This window comes from Carassius gibelio, chromosome A19 (assembly GCF_023724105.1).
Source record: "Carassius gibelio isolate Cgi1373 ecotype wild population from Czech Republic chromosome A19, carGib1.2-hapl.c, whole genome shotgun sequence".
NCBI classification, from domain to species: domain Eukaryota; kingdom Metazoa; phylum Chordata; class Actinopteri; order Cypriniformes; family Cyprinidae; genus Carassius; species Carassius gibelio.
This window is the reverse complement of record NC_068389.1, coordinates 13,418,949-13,439,476: the sequence shown is the minus strand read 5'-3', so window position 1 is coordinate 13,439,476 and position 20,528 is coordinate 13,418,949. Positions and strand designations below refer to the sequence as shown.

General features: G+C 36.7%; 1 protein-coding gene across 1 annotated transcript in view; it reads right to left on the bottom strand.

Annotated features, from left to right (window-relative positions):
• LOC127935017 (gamma-aminobutyric acid type B receptor subunit 2-like) overlaps positions 1-20,528 on the bottom strand; it is a 177,992-nt gene that overhangs the window by 113,332 nt on the left and 44,132 nt on the right. The window contains exon 2 of the mRNA XM_052532601.1: positions 15,922-16,059. Within this exon, the coding sequence (XP_052388561.1) occupies positions 15,922-16,059 (138 nt within the window). The remainder of the gene's footprint in view (positions 1-15,921; positions 16,060-20,528) is intronic.

Sequence of the window (20,528 nt, the reverse complement as noted above, 5' to 3'; positions counted from 1 at the left end):
GAATTCAAGGTACACATTTTATAAGTTTTTGCTTTCCCTGCATGGGAATCGATCCCATGACCTTGGTCTTACTAGTGCCATTATGTGTTTGCAATCCATTTCATTTCTGTAATGTGATTTCAGAGTGAAACAGGATACAACTAGAAAAAAACAGCAACATTGTTTTAGAACTTTTTTGAGGCACAATTATAAAGATATTTACAGTAACACCCGGACAATATAATGAGGTAAACAGAGTCCATTTTGATTTCATGTTGACCACAAGAGGGTCGCCTTCACTGACTCTTCCTATCAGATCTCATCTTAATCAACTATGTCAACATTACAAGAGTGACAGCTGCTGTGAACACAATCACTGCTGCTCAAACCGCATGGACCGCCACAGCTGTGTAATCATGCTGCCGGTGTACTAGAACGGGCACATTTGATCTAAAACGGTCGAAACCTAATTTTAGGCAATGTAATATGAGACACTTGTGTGTTCTCTCCAGTCCCACTGCTTTCCTGAGCACTTTTCCTTTGGGAGAGCAGTGGAATTGCTATACCTAGAACAGCATTAGGCTCTGCTCCTGCAATTCATCCAAATTCTTTTTGACAGTTGGTGTTTTCTTGGCATAGTGCTTTTCTGTTTTGTCGAGACTTAGGTGTAAATGTGCGGCAGATGACTGAGAGAGTCACATGCCTTCTGGTACAGTCACATTTTCTCATTAGGAGATATTAATATTAAAACGGATCTATTAAATAACCCTTAGGGGGAAAAGGGCATTACAAAATTGTAACTGAGGTACTTCAGTTTTAAACCCGGAATACATACATCTCAGTTACTTGTCTTTTGAGAATCAACTTTAAAAAAGCCTAAAAGACACAAATTAGACAATTGTTGATGTATTGTTTTTTGTTGTTGGACAATTTGTTGTTGCATTTGGAGTAACGCTACAAAAAGCATTTAGATAGCATCGCTGAATATATTTTAGAGAAAACTTTGATAATAAATGTTTGAGCTTGTACAGCAATCTCTTCTATATTGAAAAAAAAAACATTTTGTTAAAGACATTGAGATCTTGGCAAATCCAACAAAGTCATGTTTTATTCGTTTTTACCCAGAATGCACTTCACAGAGTCGAGACGGGTCCGTTTTGTGCTTGCAAATAAGATTTCATGTGCACTGTGGTAAATATGTCATTCCAGGCAAAACATTTGCCGGTGACAGTTAAGGATGATAACATTTCCACATGCTTTCGACTGAAATGTGCAGCATATAAAGATCTAAACGTAAATCATTAGCCCAGGTGACACAGCAGAGAGGTGAGCTAAATTGTCCAGTAAATAGTATCCAAACATAGTCTAAATGGACCATTAAGACAAATGTAAACTACACAAGTCAATATATCATAACCTCGCATGTTTTTTTTATCCAAAATGAGATATCATGTAATGTCTCCATTTCTCCATGTACTGATCACTGAACACTGTTTATTTGACTTTCTTGGGCCATAAAGTATCGACGCAATACATGCACAGAATATTAAACTAGCAATGCAGTAGTTTGCCTAGCTAAGAACTAGCTAAGAACCAATTCACCATTTTGGCTTTGAATCAGATTTGAGAAGCAGAATAAATCTGCTCAGGCTCGGATAACTAGCCAAATAAAATAATGGCAATGAAATTAAGAGAAAATCGTGCCATTCAAGGTCTTACACTGTGTGGCTTGTCTGGTAATAACCCATCACAGCGTTTCCTACCCTGATTCCCTCAGGGGGAAAAGTAGGAAAGCATGCAGGAATTAGCCTCGGATGCTACAGCATGAAAATTCAGCATGATAATTGTGAATGTATGTGTGTTTTACATTTAGATTCAGCTGAGAGGTGGGCAGAGTATGAGTGTTCAGCATGTGGAGTGGACTTTTCCATTATAATAAAATTTTGTCTTTTCTCACTCTCACTCCTCCTCTGAATAGGAGTTTATGTTACAGATATTAGCGAGCTATGTCAGAAATTCAACTGGCTTTTATTGATCCTCGGTTTCGATCCAGCAGAAGCACTTTTTTAATGGATTGTAATGGATCTGCACTTTGAAGTCCATCCCTACGCTTGTTTTGCTCTCATTATCTGAGATATTTTTTGCTTGAGAGTTTGAAGAGTCTTTTTGGTTGCAATCAAGGCATTTGCCTTGCCTGTTTCCCCAAGAGTCCCTTCCTTCAATCTCCTCCACAGTGAGTCTAATGGGTAGTCATGGAAGGGAAAGAATGATCTGGAATTAGTCTGTTGAGTGTGTGGGCTGAAAGTCATTAGTAACTGCAAGTATCATGTGGACATCACTGCTGTGATGCTCTGCATATAGACTATGTATTTTTAGCAGAAACAATCTGCCTTGGCATTTCTTTAAATGTGAACTCTCTAACTTATTACTATTTGCAATTATTCCTATGCCATTTTTGATGTTCTGCTAAGTATCAAAGTGTGTACAGTTTTTTGAAGCATAAGCCCATCTACAGTATTATGTACAACATCAAAGACATACAAATGTTCATGAATCATCTGTCCTCTTTTTAATAACTGAATGGAATTGCTAGTGTCATACAGTATCGTCTTTTGAATTATTCTTTTAGCTAATCAAATGGGCTATTTTTAACAGTTAGCATTTTGTTAGCTTGCCAACCGAAGACTAAAACTGAAAAGGGCAAGTATTTAATTTCCTATTTAACTTCTGTAATAATATAATATGTGACACTGGACCACAAATACAGTCATAAGGGTCATTTTTTGAAATTGAGATTTATACATCATCTGAAAACTGGAAAAAGCTTTCCATTGCTATATGGTTTGTTAGGATTGGACAATATTTGGCCGAGATACAACTATTTGAAAATCTGTGCAAAAAAAATCTACATACTGAGAAAATCATCTTTAAAGTTGTCCAAATTAAGTTATTAGCAATGCATATTACTAATCAAAAATTAAGTTGTGATATATTTACAGAGGTAAATTTACAAAATATGGAACATGATCTTTACTTAATGTCCTAATGATTTCTGGCATTAAAGAAAAATCTATAATTTTGACCCATACAATGTATTTTTGCTGCAAATATACCCCAGCAATTTCAGACTGGTTTTGTGGTCCAGGGTCATATATGTTATTTAAAAGACATGAATTAGTATATTTCCATAATTAGAGCTAAATACCTTGGCACAATGATTTTCTTTCATTTGTAATCCATCATTGAATACATTACCAATAAAAAGCTGTCTAGCCAATAAAATGGGTCCAAGGGGGAGTGGATCTTGACATATATATACATATATACATATATAACGGTGCAAAAGTTTGGGGTTTAGAAAGAAAGAAGGAATTAATACTTTTATTGAGCAAGTATGCATTCAATTGTCAAAAGTGACACTATAGACTGCTTCAAAATAATTCTCAAAAATATCTTCTTAATGTTCCAAAGAAGAAAGAAACTTCCACAGGTTTAGAACATCTTGAGGCCGAGTAAATGATGACAGAAAATTAATTTCTAGGTGAACTATCCCTTTAAAGCTCAAAGATTTAGAGACATCATAGGATGTGAAATGTTGAGAACAAATTTGGGGAAGCTTTTGACCTTCAAAGTAAATTTTTTGCATCAGATGGCAGCCTTGGCACTGTGTGGCATTGGTATTCTGAGGTGAATGATGACACCAGTACCCGCAGCGTGAATGAGGCCAGTACATTCCAATGACCACAGGTCGCTGTTTCCCCAGCAGACATGAGTCAACACATTGTCATATGCCCGAACCCATGTGGGGCCCTTTTCACAAACACGTCCAGCACTGTAACAGGCTCAGGCTCAAAGATCTACTGACACAGTAGCCCAGTAGCCACAGGGAGTGAAAATGGATCTGTTTGCTGCAAGAAAACGCGATGTGTAACTGTTACAACAGCATCTCTGCTATCTGGAACAGTATACACATATGCAAGAAAAAAAAATATTGAAAAAGTAAAAATCCTGTGCATGATGGCAAGCTAAAATTTGCAATGGTTCAACCTTGTGCACTTTTTACAAGGCATTACAGTCACACTACAAAATATAATTAACAAAGTAACAAAATACCTAGTTTTAGTAAATTCTAAGATAGCATCACACGTATCATTAGCAGAGAAGCCTCTCCCAGAATGCACTGCGACAAGCTCATTGAAAAAAAAGGTGGATGAAGAGAGAAAAGTTGATTATAAACAAACACAAATCTCATTCAGTACTAAAATTTTTAATAAAAAAAAAAAATTATTTTGCCAAAAATGTATGTGTTTGTGTGTTGAAGTCTCTCATTGTATTGTGCTGTTAGCTTAGCAACGTGCTGTTAGCTTAGCAACATGCTGTTAGCTTAGAAATATCAGTGTCTACTAAAATCAAGTGTAAATGAAGTCTTGTGACAGATCACCTGACAGTAAACACATTACATTAATTGTAATTAAAGAACATTTATTTTGGAAAGGCAATAATCACAGGCTCCATTTACCATGGCATTTCCTTGTTCAAAGCCCTTTTTCCACCAGTAAATAATTCATACTGCAGCTCTTCAAAGTGGTGCAGAAAATGTGACCTAAATAAAAAATCCCAAAGCCAAAAAAAAAAAAAAAAAAAAAAAAAAAAAATCCAATAAAAGAACAAGGCTGAAAAAATATGAAACCGGATCTTTCATCCATGTCTACCACAATTACATTTTAATAATACATTATCTCAATACAGTCAGACATCATCAGTGGCTTTTTTCTTCTCTGTTTTTTTGTTTTACAAGCCTGTGAAAACCACTGCTTTCACATGAAATGCCTTTTGATTTGACACTGAATGTCATGAGGTCTTGCACATGTGGAACATCCTGTTTCACAGAGCATGTAATCATCACAATAACCAGCCATGTATATAATACTCATTTGTGTGACAGCGATGTCTGTAGTTTAGGGTAAATGCTGTCGTATTGAGAGCAGAGCACAGGGCGGCACAGCGGGGAGGCTGCTAATGTGGCTAATGAGTGTAAACTGGACACACTGCGCTCAGACTGAGTGCAAACTCACAGCGAGATCTCACTGATGGGAGCGCCTGCAGAAATAGTGTAGCTCACACATGCACAGTCCACACGCATTTTCTCATTCCTGTCTATTCTGATTTTTTGCTACTACTGCCGCAGTGGAACCTGGCTCCTATAAAGGTAAAATGAATGGCATTAGCAACCTATGTTACTATTTTAATGTGATGAAGTTTCAAGTGTTGTAGTCAAGACCAGCTCATCTGAGTCCAAGTCGAGGCCGAAACAAGAAGAGGATCAAGTCTGTGTCCAGACTGAGTTGAGGCTTGATTCATTGTCTAAGTGTTGTTTCTGGTTCGCGAGTCCAAATCTACGAGTTATTTTAATATTATTTATATACTGTTATACCATTTATTAATATTTGGGAGTAGATTCTATTTTAAGTTTATAAGGTTTTTATTTCAATTTGATTAATTAGGTGCTTTTGCCATTTTTATTTAGCAATATATTTTCTCCATTTTAGTAATTTTACTAATTTTAGTCAGTTTCCAAGGCAACTTGAAAGGTTTTTAAACTTTTCATTGAATATTTATATTTTATTTTATTTCAGCTTTCAATGTTTCTTTCGGTTAATTAAAACTATTTTAAAAAAAGATCAAATTTTAGTTTTAGTCAACAATAACAACACTGCCAAGACCATAATTTCATGGCCGACTTGGCTCCTGGGTCATTTTTGTCTTGTCATAGACATCATGTGGACTTGGTCTTGACTTGATTTCACCCCTCTTCTGATGTCTGCCTTGACTCACACTCAAATGAGCTGGTCACGACTACAAAACAGAAAATTAGATGTTTAACAAAAAAACAAATACAGGGCAAGACTTCAATTTTCACACAATGAAACTCAACATCCAGAACACCACTGGGACTAGACCAGATTCAAACCTGCCTCCAGTTTCAGCACCGCAGTGCAATGCACCTTGAGTATATTTGTGACAAAAAAAATGATGTCTACTAAATATATGCTTATACTTTTCCTTGACCTGGTTCACAAAAACATGTATTCAGTCTTCTTTTCACTAGTGAGCGACAAATTACTAGTTAGACAACAGCAAGTTAGTTTAACAACTGTGTTTAAGCAGTAAGGCCGACTCATTTAACATGCAAAATTAACAAATGTAGAAAATAAGCGAAGCCGCTCATGAAAGCAGTGGCTCTGAGGAAAATCTAGCTGTGTTTGTAAACGGGAGATGTGCATAGTGTAAAAGTGCATGCCATTTGGCTTTCTTCAGCGCATCTCTTCTCTGTCTGTGGTATGATTCTAACAGCCAGAGAGATGCTCCAGCCAAAGACTATAACTGTGTGTGATGCATTTCATCAAAATATTATGGGCAAAACAAAAATGTCTACTGTCCATTGTCAATATTGTAGCAATGTATGAAGCACAGCTCACACAAAAGCAACTTCAAACAAGCCAGCTTTCTGCCTGTCAACACGGAGAAGTAGTGTGATCAACATCAACCCGTCATGTTTATTGATGTTGCACTCATGATTGCTAATGATAATATTAACACAACATAACAGCAGCCATTTTGTTTTCAAATTTCTTACCTCTTCACAATTTCAGAATATATCGATAACACTTTCTATTAAGCTTGCATTTATAATTCATTATAAGGGTATTCTTAATGCATTATAATGCATACATGTAATGACAATTAACATAGGAAAACTATGTCAGGGCAGGCACATGGAGAGGGAGTAACACACAGAAAGAGTCCAGGGGTGTGACACATTCATTTATGATGCATTATAAATGCAGGTTTCATCTGGTGTTATAATACATCTTACTCTTAAACGTTATAACCACAAACAGGTACATACTGTAATATATTGTAACTGTGGTTATGATTATTTATCATTATAATGCATACCGTAGATAGATACAGGCTTCACAGAAAGTGTTACCAAAATCTCATAAGCAGTTTTTCCCTACAATACCAATAGAGTGGATTTGGCTCAACGTGACTCATGCTAAATAGTCTCACTTGACTTTTTATGTGAAGTTTCTAGTGCTGCACTAACAGATGCAGCTCTTCATTTAGGTCATGCTCATCAAATGCCCCCAGTAGCCCTGCAAACAGCCCAACCTGTGTATTTTTTTTTTTTTTTTACTTCAACTTGGAAAACATGAAATATGGATAGTGTACAAGAAAGGGTTTGACGTTAGCTGAGCAGCACACAGCAGCAGTACATGTTTTATTTAGGAGTTTACTATGGCACTCCGAGGAATTGCAGTAAAACTAGCTTTACTTTTCCAAAAGAATAAAACTGCGATGGTGCAAAAGAAAGAGAGAGAAAGAGAGAGAAGAGAAACCACTTCTTGTTCTGAGCTTATCATGTGAGTAAGAAGAGAACAACTGATGCTGTACACTACAGTGTTCATAAATGAATATGAATTGCCGGGCTGTTCATAATTCTTGCTTGATCACATTCAGCCACCCATTGGATATTGCTCATTGTTGCATCAAGGCTTCTTGCGATTAAGGAATTACAAATCTGTCGTCTTCATATCATGTCCACACTAAGTGAACACAGATGTCAAATGGAATGAAGGGAGATGTTATGGACCTCCAACAGTGGCTGTGTCTGTGAGTTGTTTTGCGTTCAGATATGTCAAAGTATTTTTTCTCACACCCAACAGAAGCCATTTTTCAGACCTGCATTCAGTTTTACTGTAGTTCAACAGAGAAATCAACATTTGTGATGGTAGTTGCTCTAAATTATAAGAGAAGCCATTATTTCTCAAAAACTGGGAAGCGGGATCCAACACATTATGCTTGAAAGGTTTATGGTGCTATAAAAGCCACTTTCTGGAACACACGATCTATAATGGACATATAACTTGCAGATAATGAAATATTCACTACTAACAGCTGATTGATCGACAAAGGTGGTCCACTTTTGGAGCACACCACTTCCAAGACTTGTTGGCAAAGATCTTTAAATCCATGCCAAATCCTCCATTCATAAAATAATGAAGACTGGCCTTTACAACATCTATGTATCTTCAACCTCGGGCACTTCTCCCATGCCATCATTTTTTTCATTTTGTTGTTTTTCTATGCATGTATTATGCGTAGAGATTTTATAGCTTTTTACCCTTGTCCAAGATGCACAATTTCAATTTTAATACAGTATTGTGTTCCAGACTTTCAACTTTAAATGATGAATTATAAATCTAAAAGGTATTTTTTCTTTCTTCTTCTTAATACATCATCATGTTCCAGACATTACATTTTTAAATAGTTTTATTAGTCTATAAATTATTTTAAATGTAAAAATTCATCGTTTAGAACTAAAGGTCTGGGACACAGTACTAATATACACAACAATACATTAATAACAATAATATTAAATAATTTTAGATTTAATAAAATTAAAGTCTGGGTCTGGAGCAAGAGTAAAAAACAATAAAAAACTATTAAAATCTATACATAAAATACATCCAAAAGAAAAAAAGGGAAAAATAAATAATCATGGCATTATATACTTTATATACTTATGTGATGTGCGAAAACAACAGAAAAATCAAGAAACACATCATAAAATTTTGAAATGATGTTGTAAAGGAAATTATTTGGAAAGAGTCAAAAGATGTCAGAAATCTCCACTGTAAATACACTAATGGATATTGTTAATAGGCAAATTAATTAAACAGAAATTTAAAAAGAAATAAAAATATTAAAGTTAAAAACTCAATGTACACAGTAAAGTTTAAATAGCAAAAATGTAATCACACATAACGTCTGAACGACAGGATCAATACTTTTTCCTGCCTGTGTCTTCCTTCAGGTAGTTTCCTTTTCCCTCCTCTCACACTTTTCGTTTAGGCCTCTAAGAACAGAGCGGGCAGGGAGAGTGTGAGCCTCTCACTAATACCATTCTGGGGCATCATGGGACATGAGTCACAATCAGGATGTGTGAGAGTTGCTTGTGTATCAGTTGTTACATAAATCTGAGGGCAGATGGTACCCACAAACTGATCACGGCAACCCCCACAGCGAAATCTGAGAGGTGTGTATATGTGCGTATGCACAGTTTGTATTCCTCAGTGCTCAGAGCAGAATCTCACTGGTTCAACACTGAGCCGGCATCATGTTTGACATGGACTAATGATTATTGCCTGCATTGTTTCAAGTTAAATTAATTATGGATGGAGCAGCTGAGATTTTCAGGTTATTCTACAATACAGACGGCTTAATTTCCTGCTCCCAGCAAATGTGAAAAGGCAGGTGACATTTTTGTAAATATTCCTCAGAGAAACTATCTAAATGCTTAATGACACGATGTCTGTCAGGCCTGCCAGTTTTAATATTCAAAAATCTATCATTTGTGCATATTCTCTGACTCACTAAAAATGAAAAAAGGTTTTTTTGATCGAATACCAAGTACTATCAAGGCCAATAAGGAGAATCCTTTACTACTGCAGTTTCTAAAAATAAAAAGAGTTAATTAAGGCCATTTAACAATACATTTGAAAACCACTATTTTTTTTACATTTATTAAGCATAAACGCAAACTATAAGCATTTTCACTATAAAGTGAAGTGAAGTGAAGTGACATGTGGCCGAGTATGGTGACCCATATTCAAAATTTGTGCACTGCATTTAACTCAATCAAGTGCACACACACAGTAGTGTACACACACACCGTAAACACACCTGGAGCAGTGGGCAGCCATGTAAAAATTTTTTATGTTTTTGAAAGAAATCTCTTTCGCTTACCAAGGCACCATTTATTTAGTAAGAAATACAGTCAAAATAGTAATATTGTGAAATATTTTTAGAATTTTAAATAACCATTGTATATTTTAATATATTTTAACATTTAATTCCTGTAACGACAAAGCTGAATTTTCAACATAATTACGTCAGTGTTCAGAGTCACATGATCCTTCAGAAATGATTCTTATATGCTGATTTGCTGCTTAAGAAACACATTTTTATTAATGTTGAATCTTTTGCTGCTTCATATTTTTGTGGAAACTTTTTTCAGCATTCTTTGTTGAATATAATATTCAAAAGAACATAACTTATTTGTAATAGAAATATTTTGTGAGTGCGTATGTTTTTACGCTTTACGTTTTGTATTGTATATCATTGATAATTGCAAAAAAAAATAATAATTTAAGCACTTTTAATATGATTTACAATAATTGATATACAATAATGATATATAAAATAAAAACTACACTAACCTAACCTTTTTCTGTTTGTGACTGCTTGTGTTCTTTTGCATTTCTTCTTCCACCCTCAATGTCTATGATCAATAACGATCAATCCTCTCAATATATCATCCACCCATCCCTAGTTGCAAGCCCTACATTAACTGTGTGTGCTAACCTCACTCTGTTAGTCTGGGAAGCAGCCATATGTAAACAGCTTTGGGAGTTGGCTGTTCTTCTCACTCTTGTAGGTGACGTCAAAGAGAAAGACGGCGTCTGCTGAAGCACGTCGACAGCATTCTGGTTCTGGCACATGCTCGGCTAGGAGCAGATGAGAGGCTGACAGGATCAAAGGCATACTGCTTGGATCTCAACAATACCAAGAATAATGCAAGCGCAAGAGGAAACGCCCATGTAAACATCTCTAAATCATAGAAACACTATCTATTTATACTTCTCCTGGCCTAATTTTGAGGCTATGACGCTCACTGTGACGGCACAGACTATCAAGATGAATATCAGCCTAGTAAATCAAGTGCTACTGACAGACTTTAGCTCCATTAGTTTACCTCACTTATAGCTTTATTATTATTTTATAGGAAAGAGAGCACAGTAAATCTGGAGGGGAAGAGACAAGAATCACATTTAAGATTCAAATTTACAAATTAGCACCGGAGTTAAATATGTAAAAGCACATATGCTAACCACAACTCCATCACCTCTAAATGACTTTTTTGAAAGCAGTACCTTACTCCATGTTGTCTTTACCAAAACATTTCCAAAATGGCTGCCCAATTCAAACTACAGAGAAAAATGAGAAGCACCTCAAGCAATTTTGACACCGTTGAAAAGTAGAATGCAGCAAACCAGAGTTGTGTGGTTTTACTATAATCCTTGGAGAAGCTTTATATTTTTCCCAACTTCTCAGATACTTATTAAAGATGGCACTACTGTCCGAAGGAACATGTTATCACACACACTGTAGGTAGAGTTCTCAGTTATGTGTCAACTCAAATGTCTTAGATGTTTATACATTAGAATAAGATAAAAATAGTCACAAAAAGCCAATTGTTCACATACAGTAAGAGTATAGATCTATCAAATTTGATGAGAAATGCTGAATGTGACAAAGAAGAACAGTTTAGCAAACTTTTGTGTACTATAACAGAAATAATTTGTTAAACATACTTACATGTAAGTGCAAGTGTTTTCAGACTCTTAACTGAATGTTACATACAAGCAAACTGAACTATTGAACACACAATACATTACCTATTTAAAATTTGCACACGTCATACCTGTACATCATCATTGTCTATATTATATTTTGTTTTTGCTTTTTTGTACATTGTCTATTTTGTCTATTTTTATATTATACTTCTCATTATCTGTGTGCTGTCTTGTCACTATCAGTCTGTTGCACTGTAGAGCTTCTGTAACTAAAACAATTTCCTTGTATGTGTAAACATACCTGGCAATAAAGCTCATTCTGATTCTGATTCTGAAAAGGCTTCTGGCTTGTCTACTGGGGCCACAAGAGGGCGCACCGAGCAATATATTACTAATGCACTTTTATTCATAGCAATAAAATTTAGTTGCTTTAACAATTATAAACAAAACTGCATGGTGTATGAATGCATTGTTTTATACAAACGGCCGAAAGTCAATCACACAGATTACTTTTTTCATTGAATAACATGAGGTGCTGTAGGATGGGAAACCCCCCCCCCCTCCCCCATCAAGTCTTAAAAGTATTAAAAGTTGAACGTACATTCATTTTACATGTCTTTCTAAACATGCAGCTCTCTTGTGCGAGACACAAGTGCGACGGTGATAGGTGTCCCTCTAGAAAAAGCGTAAATGTTGTGGTTTCAGTTTTGACGTAAACATCAATATTCTCTTTTCGCACAATATTTTGAGTGAACAATGCAGCAGTGCCGCATCTAATGGGTTCAACTGGATAGGCTAACAAAAACATTAAAATGCAACCATACGTACATCGTTTGACAAAGCTGCCTGATGCACACTTAATATTTGTTGTATTAGAAGTATTTTTTATTTGTTGTTTTGCATTTGATTGTGGAGTTTTTTATTTTAATATTGAAGAATATTCAAAATTCAAATGTTTATTTGACAGCCCTATATCACATATTCCCAAACTTGCATAAAAATATGTGGATGGAAACCATTTTAGTGTTGCTATGTCTTTCCAGCAGAAGCTCCCATTTGAGACGAAGCATCTGAGAAGTTACGATCTCATTTGTGATTGTTCTTTTTACAGGTATGCTCATTTCTCTATCAAGGGAGTTGTGTAGTTACTTGAGCATCTAAATGTCTAATTAAATCTTGGCATTGCATATCAATAGATTCATTATGCTTAATATCATCTAATCACATTTATCACAATGTTGTGCGCATTGTTACCATTATCAGGGCTACAATGGGAGCCATTTCAACATTATATCTTCACAAACAGCACCTGTGAGTCCGGCCTGCAATAAGGTCTCCCTATAAGTCACATAACAAAAAGGCGTTCTTCTGTGTTTATCGTTTTCCCTGCTATATGAAAGATGACTATCACACAAGAGCGCGATATCATCCAAGCGCTTAGGGAAAAAGGAATGTATCAGCTCAAAATAATCATTCTCTCACAGTCTGGGTGACATTCAATTTGATTCAAGGCACTCGAGTCATGTTAATATCTTTGCACGTTGCAAGCACTGATGTAAGCCACTTCATAACAGAGGAGCCATTCAGTGCCACTGAATGCCAAGTGATGATTTGAGAAGCACAAAAGAAGCACAGCACTATTTAATTACACAGGAGCAGAATGCCTGTGGAAACTGTCATCCTAACAGATTTCAATGGCCCTTGAGGTCAAAAGTTTACTGTAGGGTTGTTTGCATGTTGGCACATCTTTGGAGGTTCCAACACGTGTATATAATTTCATCGGTGAAAACACAACTGCTCTCGTTTTCGGCTTCCAGAACCATCTGATGCTTTCATTAAATGTAATTACACAATCCATCAAGCAACCACCATTTCAACACCGTCCCCCAATCTCATTAAACATATTACTTACATTTAAAATAAGGGTACAAAATCTTAGTGTTGATGTGTGGTTTTGATGAAGCTGGAGAATGCATTGCCTCAGTGTTCTTTTTGTCCACTCTTATGAAACGGATCAGCAGGTGTGACTGAGGAATCTCCAGAAGTTTGTGCTCTGGCCCTCCTCTGCTGTTCTCTATCCAGCCTCATAATAACGCAGCATGGCCAAGAGGAGGAGCGCGGAAATGGAAACGCTGCTAGATGAGCGTAATGAGGTGCACCTGGTCCTCACTGCTTCATCACTGTGTCTCAAACTGTGATTTTTCATCATGAAAGAGATTCCAGCAATGAATGAATGAAGTGATCCTAGACCCCTATGTAGGGTTGCAGCAGGCATTAATAAGTACCCAAATAGCAGTTTCAGGCTCCCAAAATGCCGGATCCATCTGGACGAAATGCCGATACAATACAACTTTTTACATATACAGCCAACCGTGTCACAATGGGGAAAGTTTAATGGTGCAATGCAAAAGTATTTAGTAGTGTGCAAGACTATACTTTTCTGTAAAAAATAGGCTAAGCTGTAACTAACACTCAACTGGTGCAACTAGCCCTGGACATGCTGGACTTATCCCCCATTTCCTGCACAACAAGGAACCTAAATACCATTTTCATCTTTTGGACTTTTTTTTGACTAACTATTACATGGGCCAGGCCCCCTCCCCTTGTTTGTTTTATTATTTTGTCACAGGTTTAAAAGCCTTTCTGAGGGATGTCACTGCTAATCCCATTGTGGATGTGTCCGCTTCCCATCACCCTGGCTAATTAGAGATCTACTCATCAGGTGTTAATGTGAGATTAGTCCACAAATTAGGACTTCTGTAAGCTTATCCTCAGGAACTCAAGACCAGACCAAGTCCACAAATGTATTAATTACAGATTTTTTTTTTGTTGAGATTTTGGAACAACAAAAATCAATGTTTTTTTTATTTGCTGGTGTTTTTTCAATTCGCATGTGTTTTCTTAAATTGCAGCGCGTTGAGCTATCTCGGACAAAAAACCTATTCAGAAACATCTTCACCTGTTCAGAAAGGTTTGTTGGCTGGCCCAAAAAACTGCATGTTTAATCCTAAGTGAAGGTGAAATATGGTCATAAAAAGATATGCAACCCTCTATGGACACCTTGGCAACTGAATTTTTCAATTTTTTCTCAAACTCAATTTTTCAGACTGATATATGTGTGTGTGTTTGTGAATAAAATGTTTGTTAAACAGCACAGCTTTTTAAATATCTGAAAGTACACTCAACATCAGTCTTTCAAGCATTATAATATATTATCGTATATTATCATTAGAATGAAAACTTGGTAACCACGTATGAATGCATACTAGTCATTTTAACTAAATTTAGAACTGGTGGTGATGCTTTTTTGGTCATTCAGTGTTTCTGTAAAAAAAAAGGCACAAAAACGAACAAAAATACTGATATACTACGAATTCTACTAATAACAATATAAAACACACTAAGGATTAACGAGCAGCTGGATTCATGAATATTAATCAGTTTGTGTGCATTTGCTCGAACTGATTTGCTGAAATAAAAACAGGGAGGATTACATGCGAGCGCCAGCCAATGAGATTTTCGTTTGCGCATTAGCCCACTACTGAAAAACAGTATTTCCAACAGTAATTCCAAAGGAACTCCATTATTCTGACAGGAAAATGCAAAGAAAGAATATAATTTACATGTAGCGCGTCAATTCTACATAGTATGTAACACTCTCTCTTTCGCTCTCCCTCTTTGCGTGCAGGAATAAAAGCAGAGCGACAGCAAGTCGTGCGCCTTTACACCAGAGTTTATGGGATATCAAATTTCTAACATTATGTGGATGTTAGGGGAAACAATACTAATGAAAAAATAATGGAAATCCTCATTTTAAAATCACATATTAAACCCTTTATCAGCTTTTTTGGCTTTTTGTCCATATTTTCGACATACACAAATTTCTATCCCTCTCATGGAAACCAGCCACTTTGGAGGAACAGTTTTGGAAAATTGCCAGGTTCTCTTGGTGAAATGTCAGCTGGTTTAGAGACTGACCGCACATTTGCCAACACAAAAGTGAAAGCGTATAAGCCCGGAGGAAATTCCTCAGTGGAATTGCTTTATAGTCCACCATGCCACACATCAGAGGGATTTTAACTACATTACTTCCTCGAGCCATATCTGCCGATGGCAACCTGAAAGTACTACTTTTTTCAGTGATGTGCTAATACACAGATTAGCGATATCAATGGAAATTGCAAACAAGAGGGGGGAGATCGGCTTAGAATAACTGAACACTGACTTCCTGTTAAAATCACAGTGTTAATACACTAAACACCCCCTTGGGTCTGCTTAGTCTTTTCGAATTTTACAAATTCTTCCAGGTATTACATTTCTAGCCCAGTTTTGCCAAACTTTTGATTTAAGACATTAGTATTTATTTACGTCACAGAGGAAGTCATTAGCGCAAATATGCGGCATGAAACACTCTCATGTAAACATTGCATTTTGAGGGAAAAAGATGATTGTTAATGATAAGACAAATGAATAATCACATTGCAGTTTTTATGAACCAGATACTGGCTATGGCACAAACCTGCACGAGGTTCCACCCCTCCAACGATTCAGCAATGATTGAAGTCACTGACGGACACACTCCTCCAAAGATCATCAAATGTTTTGGACCATAGCAGATCGCATCAAAGAAGGCCCGCAATCCCTTTGCGTTGTCACACTGAGGAGAGGAAAAGGGAGGAAAATGAAGTCAGAAAAGTCTATAAATATACATAGAATGGTAATGTCAATCATAATGACATCAGCAGGTGTACTTGCACTCAGTTCATTCACTTAGAAAGTGGGTTTCAACCTTGAGAGCTTTTTCTTGATTTATATTCCTCACATACAACCATACTGTATAACCAAAAATCCAATGCATGTTTCTTTCATATTGTGGTGCAATGGAAGAGTGTAAATGGGGGGAAAAAACAGGAACCTCAAATTTCTGAATGTGAAAACATGTCTGTTGTACAGGAAAGCCTGTCTGCTGCGGCACTATGCACCCATTTCATATCACTATGGCAACGCTCTTGGCTCAGTAGAAGTGCTGAAGGAAAGAAAAGATGTAGCAGGGCTATTGATTGTGATGTGAGCCTCTTACTGTTTAATCTTTGATTTTGTGATGTTGGTAATGATATTTCATTCCCTGGTAAACACTTCTGGAGGTCAATTAACAGCAGTCAGCTTGCCCTGACTCAATCCTGGCCATAACCCAATCCAGTGACCCGATCAAGAATTTCCTCTTGTCTTTTGCCTTGCTTGCTAAAGTGTCTTCTTGTCTTGTTTTAACCAAAGAACACAAGTTTTAAGATTTAATTAAGCAATATAAGTTTACTGTTATTATAAAATAAATAAATGAAAACATGCAAAACATATTTCTTAGGGATTTTTATTTTATTTATTAGAGACCCCAATAAATAAATAAATAACTTTGTGATTGTGTACTGTCCATGTCCAGAAAGGTAATAGAAACATCTTTAAAGTAGTCCATGTGACATCAGAAGGTCAGTTAGAATTTGTTAAAGCATCGAAAATACATTTTGGTCCAAAAATAACAAAAACTGTGACTTTATTCAGCTTTCTCTTCCAGGTCTGTTGTGAGTGCGACTGTTGTGACTGTTGATGTACGATGCTGCTGACGTGTTTTCTGGTGCGCCCAATAACAAAGTGACGTGACATTCAGCCAAGTATGGTGACCCATATTCAGAATTTGTGCTCTGCATTTAACCCATCCGAAGTGAACACACACACACACACACACACACACACACACACACACACACACACACACGCACACACACACGCACGCACACACGCACGCACACACGCACGCACACACACACGCACACACACACACACGCACATGCACGCAGCAGTGGGCAGCCATTTATGCTGCGGTGCCCGGGGAGCAGTTGGGGGTTCGATGCCTTACTCAAGGGCACCTAAGTCGTGGTATTGAAGGTGGAGAGAGCACTGTACCATACATGCATTCCCCCCACCCATGATTCCTGCCAGCCTGAGACTTGAACTCACAACCCTTCGATTGCGAGTCCAACTCTCTATCCATTAGGCCACGACTTCCCCATATAGGGGAAGGCAAAAGATTTATGCGACAATGAAGAAACTCCAGCTGTTGATAACAAAGATAACAGGTCTGCAGAGTCATACATCAGAAGCGCCACTGCATTGTTGTGAACTCACTCACAACAGACATAATTTTTGTTATTTTTGGACCAAAATGTATTCAACAATCTTTGGATTTAAAATCAAAATAATAGATAAATGTGTCTGTGGAAAACTAGCAGTTTTTTGTCTGTAGTTTTTACATTTTTTACAGAATGCTGATAAGCAGAAAGAGCGTATTTCATGAGTTCTTGCAGTTTATCTTTCTTACATTTGCGCTCAACTTTCCTGTATTCCTGTCTGAGAGCTTGTATATTGCTATTTATCCAGGGTTCTGACCTTCATGTAGGTTTTGAAACTTTAAAAGGAGCAACAGAATCTAAGACACGAGCAGGCATTATTAAAAAGTGTTATCATCTCTTCTATTCCAAGATCTGAGTCAGGAGGTTTTAACACACTTTCAGACAGAGAAGAGAAGGCCTCAGAGAAAAGACGGGCTGTATCTGAGGTGAAAACAAGAGAAACAGACAGTGAGGAAAATGATTTCTGAACTGGACCAGGCATTGTATTATAAAAAAAGAATAGGCTAAAGGTCAGAAATATCAACAATATGTCAAGAAATGCCATAGGATAAGATCAGATCCAGTGGCCATTAGGGATGTGCAACAGTGATCGAGTACTCGAGTACTCGAAAAAGTATCTTTGTGTGTTAATTTTCAAAACACAGACAAATAATGAAATGGTCTTTATAAAATAAAAATGCACTGGATATATTTGTAGCCTAATTACATTAAACATTACACAAAACACAAAATTATTTGTTTGTAATAGTTTTTATCTTAAATATATTTTACATCTGCATCGGCGAATTTCTTTTTTTCAGATAAAAGTTGCAAGAGCAAGTCTATATCTGATTAATTAACATGAACAATTATGCTGAAATCGCTGCATATCAGCGATTCGTTTCATGCTCATATATAAGCAATGCACGATAATGATATTGCTCGTAAATGTTTTATTTTTCTATTATTAGTGTTAGCTATTATTTTATTACTGATATTATAATAATGCAGTCAAGCTTTTTTTCCGTCATATTTGTGGGCATAATTCAATTCATATGGTTTATGGAAAATAAAACTTAACTTACAAATACAGCTTTATTACAACTATTACACTTAATAACGTAGATGAAAATATAGCACAAATCTGCCATACATTTATAATGAGAACCTTATAGGAATGTATAGTAAAATCTGTCCTTGCCCATCTTTCAGCGCGCTGTCATGAAAACGCATCAGAGGGAGCTTGCGTGCGCTCTCGCTCTCTCTCTCTCTGTCTAACGCATAACTTAGCATCCTATTGTGCTGATACAAGTTGTAATGTTACATCTGATATGTATCTCAGTTATCTGATTTATCATAGGATGTGTCATAGAATTAGCTTCCGTTTATTTGTATACTCTTCACCTCAGGCAGATATTTCGTGCTCCTTTATTAATAACATGGCTTCATCATAATCATAACCTGTCCTAATCATGTGTTGGTGTTCATGTTTTCATAGACAGATTTTCATGTCAGATTTTGATTTGTATTTTTTTTATTTTTTCATTTCATAACAATCTTCAGATTTTTTCATTATATATATTATGGCCATGTCCCCCCCCCCCGCCCCCGCCCCCCACATTAAGCCCCACCCCCGATTAACAGATGAATGAATAACATGAATTGTCTGTAGTAGGCACAATGTTTGACATAAAACCAGTAAAGTCCTTTTTGTAATTTGGTGGCCTGCAAATTAGAGCACAAAGTACTGAACAAGGCAACTGTAACTGGAGTAGTTAAACTTCAAAAGGTATTATAATGATCCGTAGGCAGCAATCAACATTTAAAAGTGTTTCTAAAAACCGACGCCAAACCTTCACCTTTCCCCATAATACTAGGCGAACTAAAAAACTGACAGCCATTTGGGGAAAGTTCAATTAAAGGATCCAGCTCAACGCTGTGAAGCCAAGTCTCTATTATAAATAAACAATCCAGGTCATGAAACTTAAAAAAGTCATTTAAGATGAAAGTTTTATTATGAAGAAATCTTTTCTTCATTCTTTTAAAAAGAAAAGTTTACCATAGCCAGTTTAGTAACATGAGTAATTTCATCAGGGGATATGATCGATGGCTTTCGTATAATCCAGTCTCTGGAGATTTTGTAGATTAGCACCTCTTTTGATGATCCACCACTGCACTGTAGTACAAACAGATGTAGCCACATCTGGTAGGAGGGGCAGAAGACAGGTGTAACGGGGGTTCGTAGTGCGCTGAAGAGAGAGGTTTTTATCCCATCCAGAGACTCCACGCAGATCTTTTAATCCTGACCAAAATGCCAGCCCGTTTTCCACGCTTTCTATTGTGTTTCTTCCGATGAAATGAACAGCCGATGTGGCAAGCGGACTGCTCTAATCAAAATTACAAATTAACTGCTCATATCATCTCTCTGTTTGTGCTACTGGATCTTAGCACTGCGTTTAACACTATTGACCACAACATTCTTTTGAATAAACTAGAAGATTATGTTGGCATTACTGGAATTGCACTGGCATGGTTCAAATCATACTTATCTGACCATCATCAATTCATAGCAATGAATGAAGAAGTATCATATCGTTTACAAGTGCAGTATGGAGTACCACAAGACTCAGTACTAGGACCGTTGCTTTATACACTTTAGATGCTACTCTTGAGAGATGTCATCAGGAAACATGGTCTTATCTTTCACTGTTATGCTGATGATACTCAGCTCTATATTTCTTTGCAGCCCAATGAAACATACCAGTTTGCAAAACTAACAGAATGAATAGTGGATATAGTTTGTCCAATGGGTGCGAATGCAGACTTCCCTGGTGGATTATATAAGAGACCACCACTGTGTTGTCGGTGCACACCAGCACATGGCGATTTCTTAGGCTCGGTAGGAAGTGCTTCAAAGCTTGAAATACAGCCAGCATCTCCAGCCAGTTGATGTGCCTGTGGC